Genomic DNA, 16,616 nt, shown 5'->3' on the forward strand with positions numbered 1-16,616 from the left:
TTTTCTAAAATATATTTTATTTAGCATTTTAAGCTTTTTTTTATTACAAATTGATTAGCATAGCTTATAAAATGGTAAAATGGGGGGCGTCTCGATTGGATTTGAGATGGTCCCGATTTACCGAGGACCTCCTGTTGTTATTTGATGTTTATTTTTACGTTATCATAGATATCAACACAGTCTCATCTTTGTTTGAGTTTATTGTGAAAGCTTTAGTCAAGCATTACAAGTTTATGGCTGATAAAATTTGGCTTGCATGCTTCTAGCACATTCAAGTTTTGACACAAAAACAATAAAAGTCACAACCTGGTTTTCACCCCAAGCAAATAAACAGATTTATAGTACCACTAATCCCAAACAAGCATTTATTGCACTTACAAAAATAATAATTATAATAATAAATGATTATAAAGCAACATTTACAGCCTGCTAAAAAAAGGAAAAATCCTGATTGAACACAGACAAAAATCAGTAGCAGGATTAGGACTTAGACTAAACATGTAAACAGCAGCGATGCAAGCTGAGCAAAGACATTATAACTTTAATAATAAACCATGGTTACTTTGAATATATTCCATTTCGAACTATTTTACCAATCGTCAATCTTATAAATCGCAGCAAACAGGCCTGTGACTTTTTTTTCCTTCTTTTTTTTTACATACAAGAATTGTGGTTGGTGATGCTTTCTGGGAGCAAGACAGTACAAAATAGACTTGGCAAATTTGTGTATGCCGATGACTGTCGCTTTGAAATACCCCCAGTGAAATGTGGACATTAAACACTGAATGAGAATCCAAGTGCATTAAAAAGATGATCGAGTCCCTTAGAAAAATGACTGAAGCGGGTACACACATACCAACAGGCGGGTCAAATTCGAGTTAAGGTCTGATTATCGGATCTCTCTAAAAGATTATCCTGAACTATTGATTGAAATGTTTACTTGCATCCGAGATTAAAACATGTACTGTAGTAAAAATGTGTTGACCTTTGTAACGGGCTGTCTCATGCTTTAAGTGATTTTTTTTTTATCCAGATTTGCTTGGAAACCGGTCAGAACTTGATGAGATCGGTATTAGTGTACCCCGCTTTCGACGAGTATGTGATTGTAGGTCACCAAACCGAATGATGCTGCGGAGCTTTGGGCTGACACGGCGGTTAAAGCAGGCAAATGTTTGGCGCTTCTTTGGCCTTTTTTTTCAAGCAACTGTGGCGGAAATACTCACGACAAAAAAAATCCATGTCAGCAATTGTCGTTTTCTTTTGTGCGTATGTGTTGCTTATTATGACCGGCATCCGAACTTTGGGATATTTGACAAAATTAAGGCAGGCGAAGACTGCTCCAATTTGGACGGCTAGACTGTATGTGGCTGAGTGAGGGAGGGCAGGTGTCATGAAGCCCCTTCCATTGCACTGGTGCACGCCTGCCCGAGGTTTGTCGCGGATGACGTGGGCTCCTGATCCGATTCCCGCAGACAGATGACGGCGTCGCCACTCACGTTGATGAGACACTGAGCCTGTGCGACAAAAGGGTGGATTATACCACTGAAACAGGAACGATTTACTTTGTGTTTACGTACCTGGTTCTTATTGGGATTCTCCATTAACACGCACTCCTTCATGCTGTAGGACATGACGGCATTTCCCCCCAAAGCTGCCACGTGGGCGCGAACCATGGCGAACACCTCCGCGATGAACGAATGGAGGAAGCCGCTCACGCCGCCTTCCTGAAAACGCACAAGATTGGCTGTGCGATTTTTTTTTTTAAATGGGTGGCGGGGGTCAAGTCATTTTTGGCCGTACCTCTCTTAAGGATGTGGTCTCTCGAATGAAGAACATGTTGATGATGCCCAAGTATTTTACCACACGCATACTGGGAAGGAAGGATAACGGCGTCATCTTCACCACGGTGACCGAGCTTCCTCCGAATGAGCAGCGGTTGGAGTGCAGCGAGCGGGACCGGTTCTCGAACAACGGGCTGGAGCGCTCCAGAGATGAGACTGGAGGTTCACAGATCAAAAAGCCATGTTGCAAATGGCAGCTCGTTTTGTTGCTAAAAGTTGCATGATGATTATAAAAAATGAATATTTAAAAGTTGTGGTTTATTTATAATTTTCTTTTTTTTAGATAATAAAATAATGAAAACGGACAAATCTGTTGCTAGTTCCTTTTTTTTTTGGGTAGGGGTTGTCTATATTGGGATTACTGTAATGGAAACTTTACAGAAAGAGACATTTTGAAGCAGCAAATGAGCTTTTCGACTCAAACACTAAAAGGATCTTTAGTGTTTATGAAAGATGAAGTGATAAAAAAAAAAAAAGTGCCTGTGTATGTGACTTGCAGTCATGCAGTCGTGTGGATGGTGCGGGTGGCCAGACAAGCACTTTCCATGCGTGACAGGCGGACAAGACAGTTTACACAGTGTCTGCAGACAGACACACGGACCTGGGAACAGCTGAGGTGCACGTTTACGACGTGACTTTTTGGATCTTGGGGCCAGGTGACGTCACGGACAGAGACATCTATGAACCGAGGCGAGCACAATAATAACGTACGAGCCAGAGCGCAGAATGGCAACTATTATCGAAAGGGAAAAAATAAACAAATAAAATAAGCCACTGTGGATCCTTTGCGTCACACAGAAGACAATATCATACAATCCGATTAATTATTATTCATTTCTTTGTGCAGGTGTGCCTAATATTGCGGCCTGGGAGTGCAACTACTATAAATTTACTATTATCAAAAAGCAAATTACTGATTGGATACATTCCTAAGAAGGATAAAAAACGGCAATTTAATTCCTACTGCTCCACCGCGCAGCAGCATGCATGGACGTTTGTATGGCATGTGCGTTTGTGTACGTGTTGTGTATCTTTGGCCAGCAGAGTGTGCTCGAGACTGTGTCCTACTTGTCTTAACTGATCCTCGTCTTATGGTGTGAGCTTTCAGCCTAAGCAGCTCTAGCCAGGTGCTGCATCTGTCTGCAAAGGAACCGTAATCAACGGAGGCAGCTGGAGAGAACACATACGGAAAAACCCACAACCACACAAAAGACAACAAAGGAAAAAAAAAACAAAAAAAAAACACAGAAACAAAAAGAAGAACAGAAAAAGAACACAAGTGGATGAGGTCTGGAGCGGTGCGGGATATTTCTGTGCGAGACATAAGGATGGTCATTTAAAAAAAAAAAAAAAGGGGGGCCTGTGTTGTATTTGGAGTAGCACGAGGGTCGGGTGCGGAGTGCGTAGGTATGAAAGTGCATTGTGGGCGGGGCTTACCTCTGGATGACACGACACTACTTGCCGAGACACCTATGCAGGGGACACACAGACATCAAAATCTTCCTTTGCATTTCATTATATGTCCATTTATATTCCATGGCCAGATATACACTGCAGGTTTTTATTCCCAGCAATGTAGATTCAAATGATATTCAACTTCAAACAAAAAAAAAAATCTGAATTGTCTGACTTGAACCGTGCAGTGTAAATCCAGCTTGAGTGCCCCATCTAAAACATTTTTCTATTTTCCACTAGGCTCACGACAGACCAGACCAAACTCTGCAACCGGACGTCATTGAGCAATTTACCTTCCGGGTGCACAATAACCAGCTGATTTTGGCAGAGTTTTGCAGCCGGAGTGAGTAAAGAGAGTGTACCTGAGGTGTTAGTGGAGGAAATGGGTGACCAAGCCTGTTAGTGAAGCAAAGGAGCGCTTGAGAAGAAAACTTGACCTCTACCTGAGGTCTTTAATGGCGGCGGCTGCGCGTTGGTGGAAGGGCCGTCGGCGCAGAGCTCCAGAGGGAACTGCAGCTGTTCTTCAGTCTCACTAGAGCCTGAAACACGTATTAGTCAAACGTTCAAACTACCAATCAAAGTATCCAAGTTTGAAGGGGACATTGTATTATATATATCATTACTCAGGTACTTGAGTTTTAAGGGACCGACCTTGGGTGATGGGCTTGTCCGGTGGCTTCTCTTGAGTCTGGTCTTTGTCGAACGTCATGGCGACCCCCGTCACGGCGACCTGCCAAGCGGAAGTGGCGGTGTCACACATAACAGAGGCTACGCAGACAGGCAGATAGATGTTGGCTCACCTGTATGAGCTCTTCTTCTGGCACTGCCACGGTGAAGTTGAGATGACAAATACAGCAGGGGATCATAGAGCGCAACTTGAAGTAGAAACTCTGGAATTAAACACAATGAAATGAGCGTCTTATTTTACATAACCGTGAAAAATGTTTGCCTATTACATCATGTTTTTTTTTTTTAATTTTTAATCGTGCTACTGCATTTGTCATACACACCTTCAGCAGGTTCTCACACAGGTCAGTGAAGATTTTGTTCAAGCCTTGATTGGTGAGATTGGCATTACTCAACCTTAACACCCTGACTGATGTAAACATCTGGAAAATAGCAATCCCAAATTACATTTAAACTGCCAAACCACTTCAGTTTCCTTTTTGGAGGATGAAGCTATGTGACGAGAGTGAGACCTGTATTCCCGAAGTCCAGTTGTAAATCCCAGGCATGGTCTCAGTGTTGCAGCTGTGGAACCCTTATATATAAAAAAATAAAAATAAATGTGAGCAGGAGATTAAGGATCAAAATGTGTGTTTTGATCATGACTACGCATACCCGTGGGAGGCGAGGCATCCATGAGCAGGGAGTGAATATCTTCCACGGCATCCGTATCGTCAATCTACAACAGTGGTGGACAAACGCCAGTGCTCAAGGACCACATTAGATTTTTTTTCTCTTCTAATATATTTGGGTCATTGAATTGGCTACACTTTGATAGCAACGCACACACCTCCAGGACAAACGCATCCTTCTTGCCGTGAGAGAGGTCCAGTTCTGACAGTTCGTCTGAGCTTTCCGAGTGCGAGCGGAACAGCCTGTTTCGTTGTCTGGCTTCGGGAATGGGAGAACCCACCACTTCTTCTGTGAGCTCCTATGAAACAAGCAAAATGAAGAAAGAAAAAAAAAAAAAACAAGCTGAACTGGTGTGAGTACTTGAATAGAACACCACTGCACCCCCCCCCACCTCCAACAGTAGAGGGACTATGTTAATACCCCGCCACATGCTCGCTGAGGTCCCCCCATCAGTCACTGCATGGCTGGTGTTAATTTGACTGGGTTAACGTGTTGGCCCGCTTCCTCCCAAACGTTCCCGCCCGCCCCCGAGTTAAACGGCTGTCACAAAAGGGGTGAGGTGTTGGTAGAGGCTGACAAGAGTGAAGCGTTTGTCATGCGTTGACGCGTCGCGCAGCGATCAGTACCATGTCTATGTCGCCGAGCGCCTCAGGGTCCAGGGTAAATAATTTCTTTAATGACCAGAGAAAGATAAAAGGGGTAAGATTATCGTCCCGGGACGTACAGTAGACAACAGATCAATCACAGAGGACTTTGGATGACTTGAAGGCGCAAAAAAAAAAAGGGCAATGTTTCTAGCAAGCGTACACACGAGGATTGTGAGGAATATGATCCTGAAACATCTCACCGGTGGAGTGATCTGATAGATCTCTTTGTTCTTGGCGATGGCGTCGTTGATCCTCTTCTGGATGGTTAACATGTGGTGCTCGTTGCTCAGGTCGCCCGAAGTCTTCCCTGCGATCTGAATACCTCCTGGGGTAGGGAGGGCGGTCAGGTACACGCCTGTGGCAGACTGAACGCACCAAGTTACCACCAGGTGGCACCATAGCAATACAGCGAATAGGCAAATTTTTCTGTAAATAAAGATTTGATTGATTCTGGCGAATGACGAATCGTCAATATGCAGGTATTCAATATGAAGTGGACATAATAAATAATAATAAAAAGTGGACCTACAGCCAGACCCAGCAGCATGTTCTCGCCAACGCTGATCTGTATATGGAGGCCAAAGAGCGCGTTCATGCTGTGCAGCTTCAGCTTGTTCATCAGCTGAGTGTGCAGTTCGTATTCCATAAAAGGAAGGAGGTTAGAGATGGCCGTGGCGTTCACCTCCCCTTGAGCTCGCTTCTTTAGCCGGCACAGTCTGCGAGGTGGCAAACGCTGGTGTTAACTCAAGGGATGGACGGATTGTGCTTCCATCCTGGTTGCTTGGAGGTATCATACCTGGCTTGAATGAGACAGCCTTTCCCGGTGACGGCTGCCTCGGACGGCAAGTCGATTGTTGTAAACAGAACGTCGGGGACCTAGCAAAAGCAGAATTGAAATGACAGAAATTAGGGTTGATAAAATCCACAGGCTTTTATTAGGACACGTGTATTGGAAATACTGACGAGTGTAAACACTGTCAAACAACATGAGTGCACTTGAGACCTTTTGTCGTCTGCAGAGGCAGCAGTAGGTGAGCTGAGCGGGAAAGGGCATGTTGAACTCATCGTACGGTATGTGACAGAAGCCGCAGCTGGAGGGAGACGGCTCCTCAAACCTGGCGAAAGCCACAATTTGCTGTCAATTTCAAAAGCTATCTGAAAAGCACGGATGTTCTTATCCGTCTTTTCGAGTGTGCAAACTGGAAATCAACCTGTGGTCCATGCTTGCGACATCCAAACAACCTTCGCGCATGTAGCGGGGATTCAAGATGGCTGCCGTGCCGGACGCGGACAGGATGCACACCTCCTCACTGAGTTTGGAGGAGGAGGAGGAAAATGAGATGGCTAGAAAATATCGATTTGACTTGTGAAGACTTCCTACCAGATGCTGGTGCTCTCGCTGTATCCAACGACGGCGTGGCAACCGAGAGCTTTGGCGTGAGACTTGATCTCTTGTCGTATCTCCTCCCACCAGGCGTCGCGGGTTTCTGGCTCATCTGGGGGGAAAAAGAAGAAGAAAAAAATATATATATCAAGAAACATGAACCACTAATTGGGTGAATTTCCCAAGACATATCAAAAAGCAAACATGCCACCATGATATCTGACACACATCTCTCTGGTGTGGTCTCACTTTGTTTTCTTGGGGCACCAGAAAATAAAACAGGCAACTTGTATTTTCTGGTTATTTGTGGAGTACCGCTGTGTTTTCAAAGCAGGACAAAATGAATGGTCATCATTTTGTGGAAGAGTGTGACAATGACAGTGGTAATGATGAAGGCAAATTGAATTGAAAGATTTGACCTGTAACTGCTTCGACGGGGGTTCCTCGGTTCATGACATATATTAATAATAATAATAATTAATATTATTATTATTATGTCTTACCTGCTTGTTTGTTTACATCACGGGTGCTTTTGGCATGTTTTTTTTTTTTTTTTCAAACACAATCTGTTTCATCCAGATCCAGTTTTTCCAGCCAAATATTTTACAATAATTACAACTTCACTATCAGATAGTTAAGTAGGTTATTGATGGACTGCGGCGTGGTCATAAACAGAGGACCCCATATCTGTGTATAAAATGTTAGATAACATTGATTCGCTCTCCATTCAATCGGCCACATTGACAGAAAGGAGAGATTGTGTGGCTGAATATGGAGAACTCTGAATGATGAAAATAATACATAACCAAGCCTTCATCATGTATGGGTGTGTTTCAATAGTCTCATGAGGCTTCCATCCAATATCTAAACACTTAAAAAGCATAAATGACTGACATAGTTGTGTTTTCCGTCACAAACCGGGAGCTACATCAGAGTATTGAGTCGCACCCCATGGGTCCACATGCTGACTGAGATCAAACTCGGGATTATTGGAATGAAGGGGAAAAAGAATCAAAGATGAAGTGAAGAAATGAAGAGACCGAATGTCAGACATGGAGCCCTCGAGCGGCTTTCTGCCAACTGTCACACAGGCACTGAGGTGCACACTCACGACCATGTGCACGCTTATGGGCAGAGGAGGGCCATATTCATCCACGGGGGGCTAAAGCTCATCATCGCCCCAAAGCACACATCTTTCTTTCCATCCCAATCACGCGTTGGTTTTCCAATTGATGAGAAACTGCCAGACCCATCGGATCCTCCCTCGGCCCAGTTGGTTAGAAGTGCACATGCCTGTTCAGCGGTTATTTGTCAATCTCCAACGTCTCAACAGGGGGAGGTGTGGAGGCACAATGCAGCTTGAGGAAGCATTGGAACAGATCCGGGACAACGTTAAGGGAGAGCTGCAGCCGGATGAGCCAGTCGGGTTGGGATGGGGGTGCGGAAGGACGGATTTCTCAGGCCAGGCTGGGAGGGGCACGGCGCATGCTCGACTCAGCTCCACAAACGAGCGCATTCGCACACATTCACGCCGATAAAGAGAGGAGATGACAGCTCACTGAGTTTTCTGCAGGGCAATCAGTGAATTGTTCAAGTGAATTTCCAAATGGACAAGCCTCCACATCACTGAGCTGCCAAAACTCCCGTGGGTGAGATCAGTAAAAGAGGGGGCGGGGGGCAAATACCTGCCGTGACACTATTCCAGTCTAGCAGTTTGTACGAGCGCGTGTTACCCATGGCTGGGCCACGTCACACCATTAGTACGGGAAAGAGAGAAAGAGAGAGAGAGAAAAAAGAGAAGATACAGTCCAACAACACAACAGTAGCACTCCACGAGGTGGACATTAAACAGACAGCGCCCGCCGCCTACTTTGCGCTCGCCACGCATTCAAAGCAGAAATAATACAAGAATGGCAAGACAGAGGGGATTTTATTTTTTTTTTTTGCCTCCAGGTTCAAACGGATCAGACGGTATCAAGATATGATATTAATGAGAATCAATATATTGATATTGTGTTCTGCTGAATCATTTAAAAAAAAAAAAAAAAAAGACACGGCAACATCCCAAGAGTTCAAAGGTCATCAACAGGCTTTCCACATCCGTTCATGTCAACTTACTTAAAGAAAAAGCAAAAAAAAAAAAAAAGCCATATGTTGTTCAATAAATTAATCGTTCAATACATACGGTACAGAGACAACGAGCAAATCACAATTGAAAAGTGAGAAATTTTTTTTGACATTCTAACTATAGAAATTAATCTTAACAGTTATGTCACAAGATAACTAACCAAGCCAGCCTTCAGCAATCAGAACTACACATAATTCTATTGGGTTTACAATAATGACGATTAAGGTGAAAGGTCGACTAAAACTTGCGCCCAGTAGACACACCGGACATTTCATTGGGTACGCGGGCAAAATTCAATCAAATCCAATTGAGGAACCCAAAAGACGATATAATTTTCCACACACTATGCCGGCTGCAGCCAAAATCAGCACACAGAAGCAACAGCAGAAGCAGCAGCAGGCAAAAGACGGCAGCCATGCACCATTTGACAACAGAGCGCCTTAACTCCAAGTATCATCACACACACAGTAACACGGCAGGCGACGACGCACACGCGTCCACGGACGCTTCAAAGACACGCTAAGGTGACGGTTGCCCTTGCCGTTAAACCCGGATGCTAGCTTTTGCTAACCAACAGCAGTCCTCTGTGACCAGAAGCACTTTTCACCCGTGTCACAAACGAGACTTTCATCCTGTGACTCAACATTGACTGACTGCGTCACTCGACAACATTAGTTGTGTTCATGATCTCACCGGGATTGTGTATGCGGTCCAGCAGTTTGACCGAGCGAGCGCTGACAACTCCGCCCACGTGGACCAGAAAGCCGGGTGGGAAAGACGTCAAGGTGAAGAAAGGGAACTCCTGGAGACAAAACACAAACGCCACTTATGTCAAACAAAAAGCCTGATTATTGTGCAGGTGTAGCTAACACAAGGTTTAGGATGGGAAAAGTTCACTTTGCCATCCAAACGCTTCCATGTCTTCACTTAAACGGATTCTAAATGGGCAAACCCGGAGAAGATGGAAACCTAAACCATACTTGATAAGTTAGTTTAGGTTAGGAATGTACCAACATGCAAGAGTGGCGCAAAATGCAAATTCTCGACTTGCTCCAAACCTTTTTGACCTTTCAAATAGATCTGGAAGAAACTAAAAAAAAATATGCGGTTGATAAAAAGTGCAGCTACAATTCTTCAACGTCAGACAAGGAGATGGCAAATCCATGCGTTTGAAATAGCTGCTGAGCTTCTTGGTATTCATTCTACATTGCAGTCATGTCAACTCGACCAACCACGAAAGTGCACGGCATGAATTTGTGTTGTGGACAAACAGGATTAGGACCATGAATCATTTACGGTCTTCTAATCCGTCATGGAAAATGGGACGTCAAACATGACTGACAGCTCGTCCGGGTTCTGAATGAGATGATGTGGTGAGCGTGCTCATTCCTGTCTCGGGGGAAGGGGGAGCAGGGAAAGGTTTGACGGAAGGAATGACAGGAGTACAGAAAAGCCACGTGACATCATCTGCAGGTTAGGAATCGGTGGCGGTGCCTGTGGGTGGGGGATATGGATGGAGACAGCGATGTGACATACCCTGGCGTTTAAATACAACCCAGAGGAGGAAGCTCCCTGAGAAGCACAAGTGGTCGAAAGGAAAGAGAAGGGAACAATGTTTGTTCTTGCGCACACCCATTACCGGGGGAAAAAAAAAAAAAAAAAGAGCAAATCACCCTTGTGCAAGCTCATACTAAGGCCAGACAAAAATGGCTTTCAATAAATAAATTCATTGAAATAAATTAGAATAAATAAATAAAAATAAATTGGAATAAAATAAATGCGACCCCCCCCACCCCCCAACAAAAATCTGATTTTAATCAGCTTATTTGCTTTTGTATAAAAACTCAAGTGTATTTGTCATGTTGACTCATCAACGTACCCTCTGCTCCAGAGCAGTCTGCGTCTGCTGTCTGAGCAGCGTCTTCAGGGGTCCCGCCTCCTTGCCGGCACTGCCCCCGCTGCCCATTCCTGGTCAGAGAAGAAAGAGTCTCACGTGAGACGTCAACGGCGTGATGTAAATGTTAGGACTAGTCCAAGCAACGATCTTTAACACACGACTGAGGATTTGTTTGTGTGCGAGCCTTCGCTAACTATCTTTAAAGGAGAAGAAAAGAGAGGAAGGGAGGGGGGGGGGGGGGGGTTGCATGCTGCAGTCTGTGACACTAGCATTGTTTGTTTTGAGAGGTGAGCGAGTTTGCATTCTTTATTGAGCCACAAAATAGGGTTACTGTTGTGAATTGTGTCTTTTAGCTCTATATTAGAGAACAGGAAGTTATGCAAAACTGAATTTATTAAAAGCAAAAAACAATCTGAGCCAGGGCTGCCAATATTAATTGTTTACTTTGCACTTTAATTGTTGTATTTATTTACCTATAACTACACATGGCTGACCTGGCATAAATAAACTCATATAAAATTGAATTATATTTAGCTCCAATCAACTTTATAAAATAATATTTTGGAATAATAATTCAATGAGACTGCATCATTTCCCGCCGCACGCCTGATGATGTCACGACACACTAACGATCACTCTGTTAGACTTGCCGAGTTAATGGTGAGCGCATTCGCATTCTGCTGTTATCGAGATTCCGTGACGTAAGTGACACACGGCAGCCAAGCTGTACCGGAGGTCCCTAGCAGAAAGTCGTCCGTGAAGGACACGCTCTTTCTCAGCAGAGCAGAGTCAGAGTGGGTAGAGGAGGGAGGGGGCATTGTGGTATTTCTCAGGGAGGAGCCAGAAGCGCCCCCGCCGGCTGAGCCAGAGAAAGATGAGGAGAGGACAGGGGAGCTGGGGCACAGGAAGATGCCCGGCCTGCGTCTCACCGATTGTGGCTCCTCTGAGGAGCAGGGAGTCGGGAGCAACCAGAAGGAAAAAAAGTTCAGGAAATGAGAAGATGGATATCTTAGAAGAAGGAGGGGGGGGGGCACTTTTCCACTGCTTGCTTGAGTTTGGCCTTTCTCTACTTTTGCCATGTCAGCAGTACCAATGGAAAAGTGACAACCTGAGGAGGTGAAGTGGAAAAAAGGGTAAGAGCTGTCTGAATGTACGACACTAGCGACCACTCTTGGGTCTTATTTTATATTTATCTTAATAAGAGACATTGTGAACACATCACAAAGAAAATAAATAAACTTAACACACGTGGATCTTTGAGACAGACTAAAATGCAAAAACAATAATAAGAAATAAACTAAACATGGAAAAACACCAGAGAAGCACCTCAGTGTGGTGTTGGAGTGGTGGATAACGGGGGGGGGGGGGGGGTGAATTGCAGATTGATGGGGGTGATGCCTCATGTGCTTACCCGTCTTGGGCGTCAAACTGAGGTCTGTGTCTGATGAGGAGGACTGGCGGCTGGCTTGGGGGGGGGAGAAGGGGGCAGGAGAGAAGGGGTTGGTGGGGAGGGCTCTGAGAGGGGTGGGCGGGCCGGATGACGAGGGAAGGTCCTCACCAAATACCGGCCTGGCGGGAGAATATGACACACACACACACACACGCACGGCCATCAGTCACAGCCTCACCCTGTGTGTGTGTGGGTGGAAAATGTTTTGTTTTTGCAGGAGGTGTGCTTGAGGTGCTTACACGTGGCTGGAGAACAAAAGAGAAAGAAAAGTAACACAGCAAGCATGGGCAAAAGCAAAACAGGACAACGATACGGAAACATAATGATACATGCAAAAACAATAAAAATACAAAGGTGATGTTCCAGTGGAGTGAAGCAAAGGCCAGCGCTTCTCGTAAGACTTTGGAGGGCTGTATCAAAACAATTCCGTTTTGAGTTTTTCAGGACGGGCGTGGGGAGTCAGTTTAACCGGGGCAGATTTTTTTATTTTTACGATCCGGGACTGGATTTTTTCTGTGGGATGGGAATGCAAATCCACCCCCGTGTCGCCCTCTCGTTTGTATCTGACAACATGAAAAATGACAAGGATATTAATTTACTAGATCTAACAGTTAACCTAGCTTCCATTATTTCTTCTCCGCATTGAAAAAAAAGTGTGACATTCGCCCGGTCACACATTTAAAAAAACAAACAAAAAAATCGACTTCCTTCCCTGCCTCTGCATACCGGAGAAGATGAGTGTGGGCACAGAGACAGAGAAGTTCTGGGACAGTCTCTGTGCGCTGCACGCCGAATGCACTGGGCTGTTGTGGGTGGAGCGGCATCCGTGCGCTAAGGGAGACCTGGGCCCAAGAGCACCACACACACACAGGAGGAGAGGATAAAAAGAGAGACGACCAGTCGCGTTGGCCACACGCAGTAAGAATTGTGTCAGTCCTGGTGCAGCCGGAAGAAGAGGAAAGAAGGAAAGAAAAGCACACGAGAACCTACAACACATCATCACAATAGACGGAGAGAGAGTGGAAAGGTGCCGACAATCGGATCTTTCCCGACCACGTGAGTCACGTGCACCACAGGGATGGAAACACAACAGACCTAAAAAAAAAAAGAAAATGGCTTTGATGATCATCCAAACGAGGTTCATTTTACTCCAATGATTCTTTTGTTCATTCTTGGTGTGTCTCCATCCCCGACGTGCGGGTACGAGCGCAGGATGATACACTAGCATGATGCAGCGAGCCATAGGAAGCAGATCAGAACATGCGCGAAAAGCTCGTGAAAATTTCAAGATCAAACTAAAATGCGCGGCCGACCTTTACAGGTGCATGGAATTTGTCTCGGGAAAACTATCCAACTGTTCGATGGCTACGTTGACAGAAACAAAATCTCTGATGCGATCAGAGTTTAGATTCGACATGGAACATTTGTGCATATAGAATTGAAAGTTTAGAAACAAATGTCACTTCGAAAGGTGATTGCACATTTTAGGTTCAGCCTCAAATTCTCCGCTAGGAACTAAATATCTCAGACTTTTGGTGAACAGTATTCTACGTAGCACTAGCGCATGCAGAGCTGAACGGCAAGCAAGCCATGTGTGAGTAGGGGGTGCATTTTTGGAGTGTATGTTTGTATACTGCAGTGTGCGTCTCAGGACACCGTGTGCTGTTTCACGATGCAACAGACGTGAAGAATACTGAAGTGCACACGCTGGAAAACAGGCATCTTGTCCACACACTCTACCTCACGTGCTCATCAACATGTCAAAACTTGCATCGATTGGTCATGCTGGATGGCTACTCACTCTTTTCCGTCCTTGGAAGGGGAATTGCAGGCATTGGAAGCGGGAGCTGTGCTGGGATGCGTGTGTGCGGTGGCGACGACGGCGGCGCCGCCGCCTCCGGAGGTGGCTTTGTCCAGAGTGCAGGCGGTCCCTATGGCCCGCACCACCAGGCCCGATTCTCCCTCCAGGTCGAAACACTGCAAATAGCCCACCACTGCGTTGCCTCCCATCTCCAGCACTTTCAGACCTATCTTCCTCTGTAGCTCTCCTACGGTCACATGTAGACAAATGAACCCATGTGTACACTTTTGTACCTTTGGAAATAAATGAAATCAAATATTCGTTTCCGTACCGGACATGAGCGAGATGAGCCTCTGGCGAGCTTCATTGGACGCTCGAGGAGTTCTGATGCGATCGATCCACTGGTATTCGGGGTCTTCGTTCACCACCAGCTCCTCCACAAAGCCGTGGACCATGGCCGCCCGGTAATACCGCGGAATTGAAGTGGCTGCGAAGTGCAAGCGATATGGTCACCCATTACTTTTTCTCCACACTTGTTATTATGAAATTATCAAAGCAGAGTGGTCTCTACAAATCAACACTCTTGAAGGGGCAACATTGAGGGCAGCGTGGTTGCAAACGCACTGCAGAAGAACTTGACTCCACAGGAGGATTGTCTGAAGCGGTTCAAGTCATTGAAGAGCTCCACTTTGATCAGGACATTAATCTCCCCACGGATACCTGCCGTTAAAAAACACCGATGCGATGAGAAAGAGTGCAACACTGAGTAACGCCGATGCGCTTTTTGCGTACCGTGGATGGTGTCATAAATTGGGAACCAGCCGGAGATAACGGAGGCGGCCTCGCTGCACAGCAGCGGGTCAATGTCGATGTAAACCTTCCCGATGGCGTCGTTTGCGCTGTATGTGTCGTGGTCCAACACGGTGATCTGCAGCGGCTCATCCTGCAGGTCCTCATCATCGACCTAAGCGTCAACACAAGGAATCGAACCATAAATACGTCATTCGGCACTTAATGGCCAATGCAAGGGCATCATGTCATGCAGCAATCGCCGACCCTTTGAGAAAAGCATATTTTAACATATGGTATTTTTTATATTTATATTTATATATTTATTATATTATTATTATTTATTATATTTATTATCTATATATATTATATTTATATTTTTTATCTTATTTGCGGGGAAAAAAAACTAAGACATGACTGCAGCTTACAGAGCAGTTTTTATGTGCATCCTATACTGCCCCCTGGTGGCCAAGATACTGGAACAGAATCATGGAACGTCACACCAGGCCAGCCTTTTAACGGGACAGGCATGTAAACAAAATCAATATTCTGCATTATATGCTTGCAATATTTTGTGTATAAATATGTAGTTGAAAAGTGTTTTGATGAGTTTCATGAATGGATTTTAAAACGTTTAAATTGTTTAAGACTGTACTGAAGGTTTTTTTTCTAAAATGTGTGCAATAGAAACAATGACAATAGCACTTCTCGGGCATTTTACCTCAAATTTGAACCATTCCGAGTTCCACTGTGGATTGAGGGATTTGGGGCAGACGTCTGTTTTGAATGTTATGTTTCCAAACTTGACCTGCACGGTAAAGAAATAGAAATGTTATTTTTCAGTTGGGATCACCTCTTAAAACATTTTATAAAGGCAATTATAGGGAAAATATACAAAATGTCTCTTCTACTTACCTCTACAAAAGCATCTGTAAGCTCACTGGCTCTGTCCATGACAGGCAAGTGGCGGCCTGCCACAATTTTCGCTTTTAATTTTCCAGGCATGATTCAAATTTAGGTTGATCTGTGAACAAATAAAGTCAGTACTTAACGGGAAAAGAAATTGGCATATCCATCTCGCGACAAGGGGCGGGGGGTCATTTTAGGACCACAGTTGGAAATGACACCTGCGACGGTCCTTAAGTGATATTTCTTTTGGAGAAGCAAACAAAATAAATTCAATTCGAACATTTTATTCGATTCAAAAATCCCTTTTCGTGGACTTTTAATGTCCCGGGTACTTTAGTTATATATAACAAAAGCCCCAAAATATGCCAGCTAGCTCCCTTTAGCCTAGCCATGTTATCTACTCCATTCAAGCGGCCCTATTTCAACCCAGTTCCACCACGTTCAGTAGACCCACCGCAAATCATCCGTCGAAGCCGTTTCGCTCTTACCTCCGGCCTAAGACATCCACAATTAGCTCGTCAGAGAGCCGCGGAGGACATTGTCGTTGACAGCCCGTCGCTGCGGAGACCCACGTCTTCGTCTCGTTCCCATAACACGAAGCGTTTAAGTTCACCAAGCAGGACAACGTTAATGCTAAATTGAATGTGCACTAGATATTATGACGTCAGAAGACAATTTTTGTTGTATTGTTACGACATTACGTACGAGTTAAGTCCATTATAACACGACGGGCTAGCATGGTAGCGATAGCGCCCGTGACGATGAATGGAGGGTTAGACAGTGTTGCATTCGCGATCCCTCGAACAGATAGGCTTCCACTCGATGACGTAATGGACTCAAGCTTCCAGTGTTTACATAACAAAACGAAGCATGTTATTTCAAAACACAAAGTCAAGGTTGAAACACACACATTTGTGCAAATCAAGTGAAGAAAGTAGGTGGTGATGAGTGTGGAA

General features: G+C 44.9%; 1 protein-coding gene across 5 annotated transcripts; it reads right to left on the reverse strand.

The window, feature by feature from the left end:
• Positions 1–182: 182 nt before the first annotated feature.
• On the reverse strand, positions 183–16,467 carry c2cd5 (C2 calcium dependent domain containing 5). 5 transcript variants are annotated; one of them, XM_061282191.1, is made up of 30 exons: positions 16,149–16,467; positions 15,667–15,775; positions 15,473–15,559; positions 14,755–14,926; positions 14,587–14,682; positions 14,294–14,449; positions 13,963–14,209; positions 12,123–12,280; positions 11,442–11,654; positions 10,694–10,782; positions 9,508–9,616; positions 6,684–6,798; positions 6,514–6,612; positions 6,306–6,417; positions 6,099–6,178; positions 5,832–6,018; positions 5,503–5,667; positions 5,282–5,326; positions 4,813–4,953; positions 4,638–4,701; positions 4,496–4,557; positions 4,307–4,405; positions 4,097–4,186; positions 3,948–4,026; positions 3,740–3,835; positions 3,279–3,311; positions 2,910–3,011; positions 1,801–1,997; positions 1,578–1,724; positions 183–1,514 (listed from the first exon to the last, which is right to left on the reverse strand). In XM_061282191.1, the coding sequence occupies exons 2-30, from the start codon at positions 15,754–15,756 to the stop codon at positions 1,389–1,391; spliced, it is 3,456 nt and encodes a 1,151-aa protein (XP_061138175.1). In that variant the 5' UTR covers positions 15,757–15,775; positions 16,149–16,467; the 3' UTR covers positions 183–1,388. The 5 variants fall into 5 exon arrangements, with proteins under 5 accessions (XP_061138175.1, XP_061138176.1, XP_061138179.1 ...); XM_061282192.1 differs by lacking the exon at positions 5,282–5,326; XM_061282195.1 differs by lacking the exon at positions 11,442–11,654 and having other exon boundaries at positions 2,910–2,981; positions 16,149–16,466.
• Between the last annotated feature and the right edge of the window lie 149 nt (positions 16,468–16,616).

Source organism: Syngnathus typhle, linkage group LG7, assembly GCF_033458585.1.
Source record: "Syngnathus typhle isolate RoL2023-S1 ecotype Sweden linkage group LG7, RoL_Styp_1.0, whole genome shotgun sequence".
Taxonomy (NCBI): domain Eukaryota; kingdom Metazoa; phylum Chordata; class Actinopteri; order Syngnathiformes; family Syngnathidae; genus Syngnathus; species Syngnathus typhle.

What these genes read in the sequence shown, in the direction of transcription:
- c2cd5 (XM_061282191.1), bottom strand. Translation starts at nt 15,756, where the DNA reads ATGCCTGGAAAATTAAAAGCGAAAATTGTGGCAGGCCGCCACTTGCCT. An exon ending in AGGATGCGTTTGTCCTGGAG is followed by an intron (nt 4,702 to 4,812) that starts GTGTGTGCGTTG and finishes CCACTGTTGTAG; the next exon opens with ATTGACGATACGGATGCCGT. An exon ending in GGATGCCTCGCCTCCCACGG is followed by an intron (nt 4,558 to 4,637) that starts GTATGCGTAGTC and finishes TTTATATATAAG; the next exon opens with GGTTCCACAGCTGCAACACT.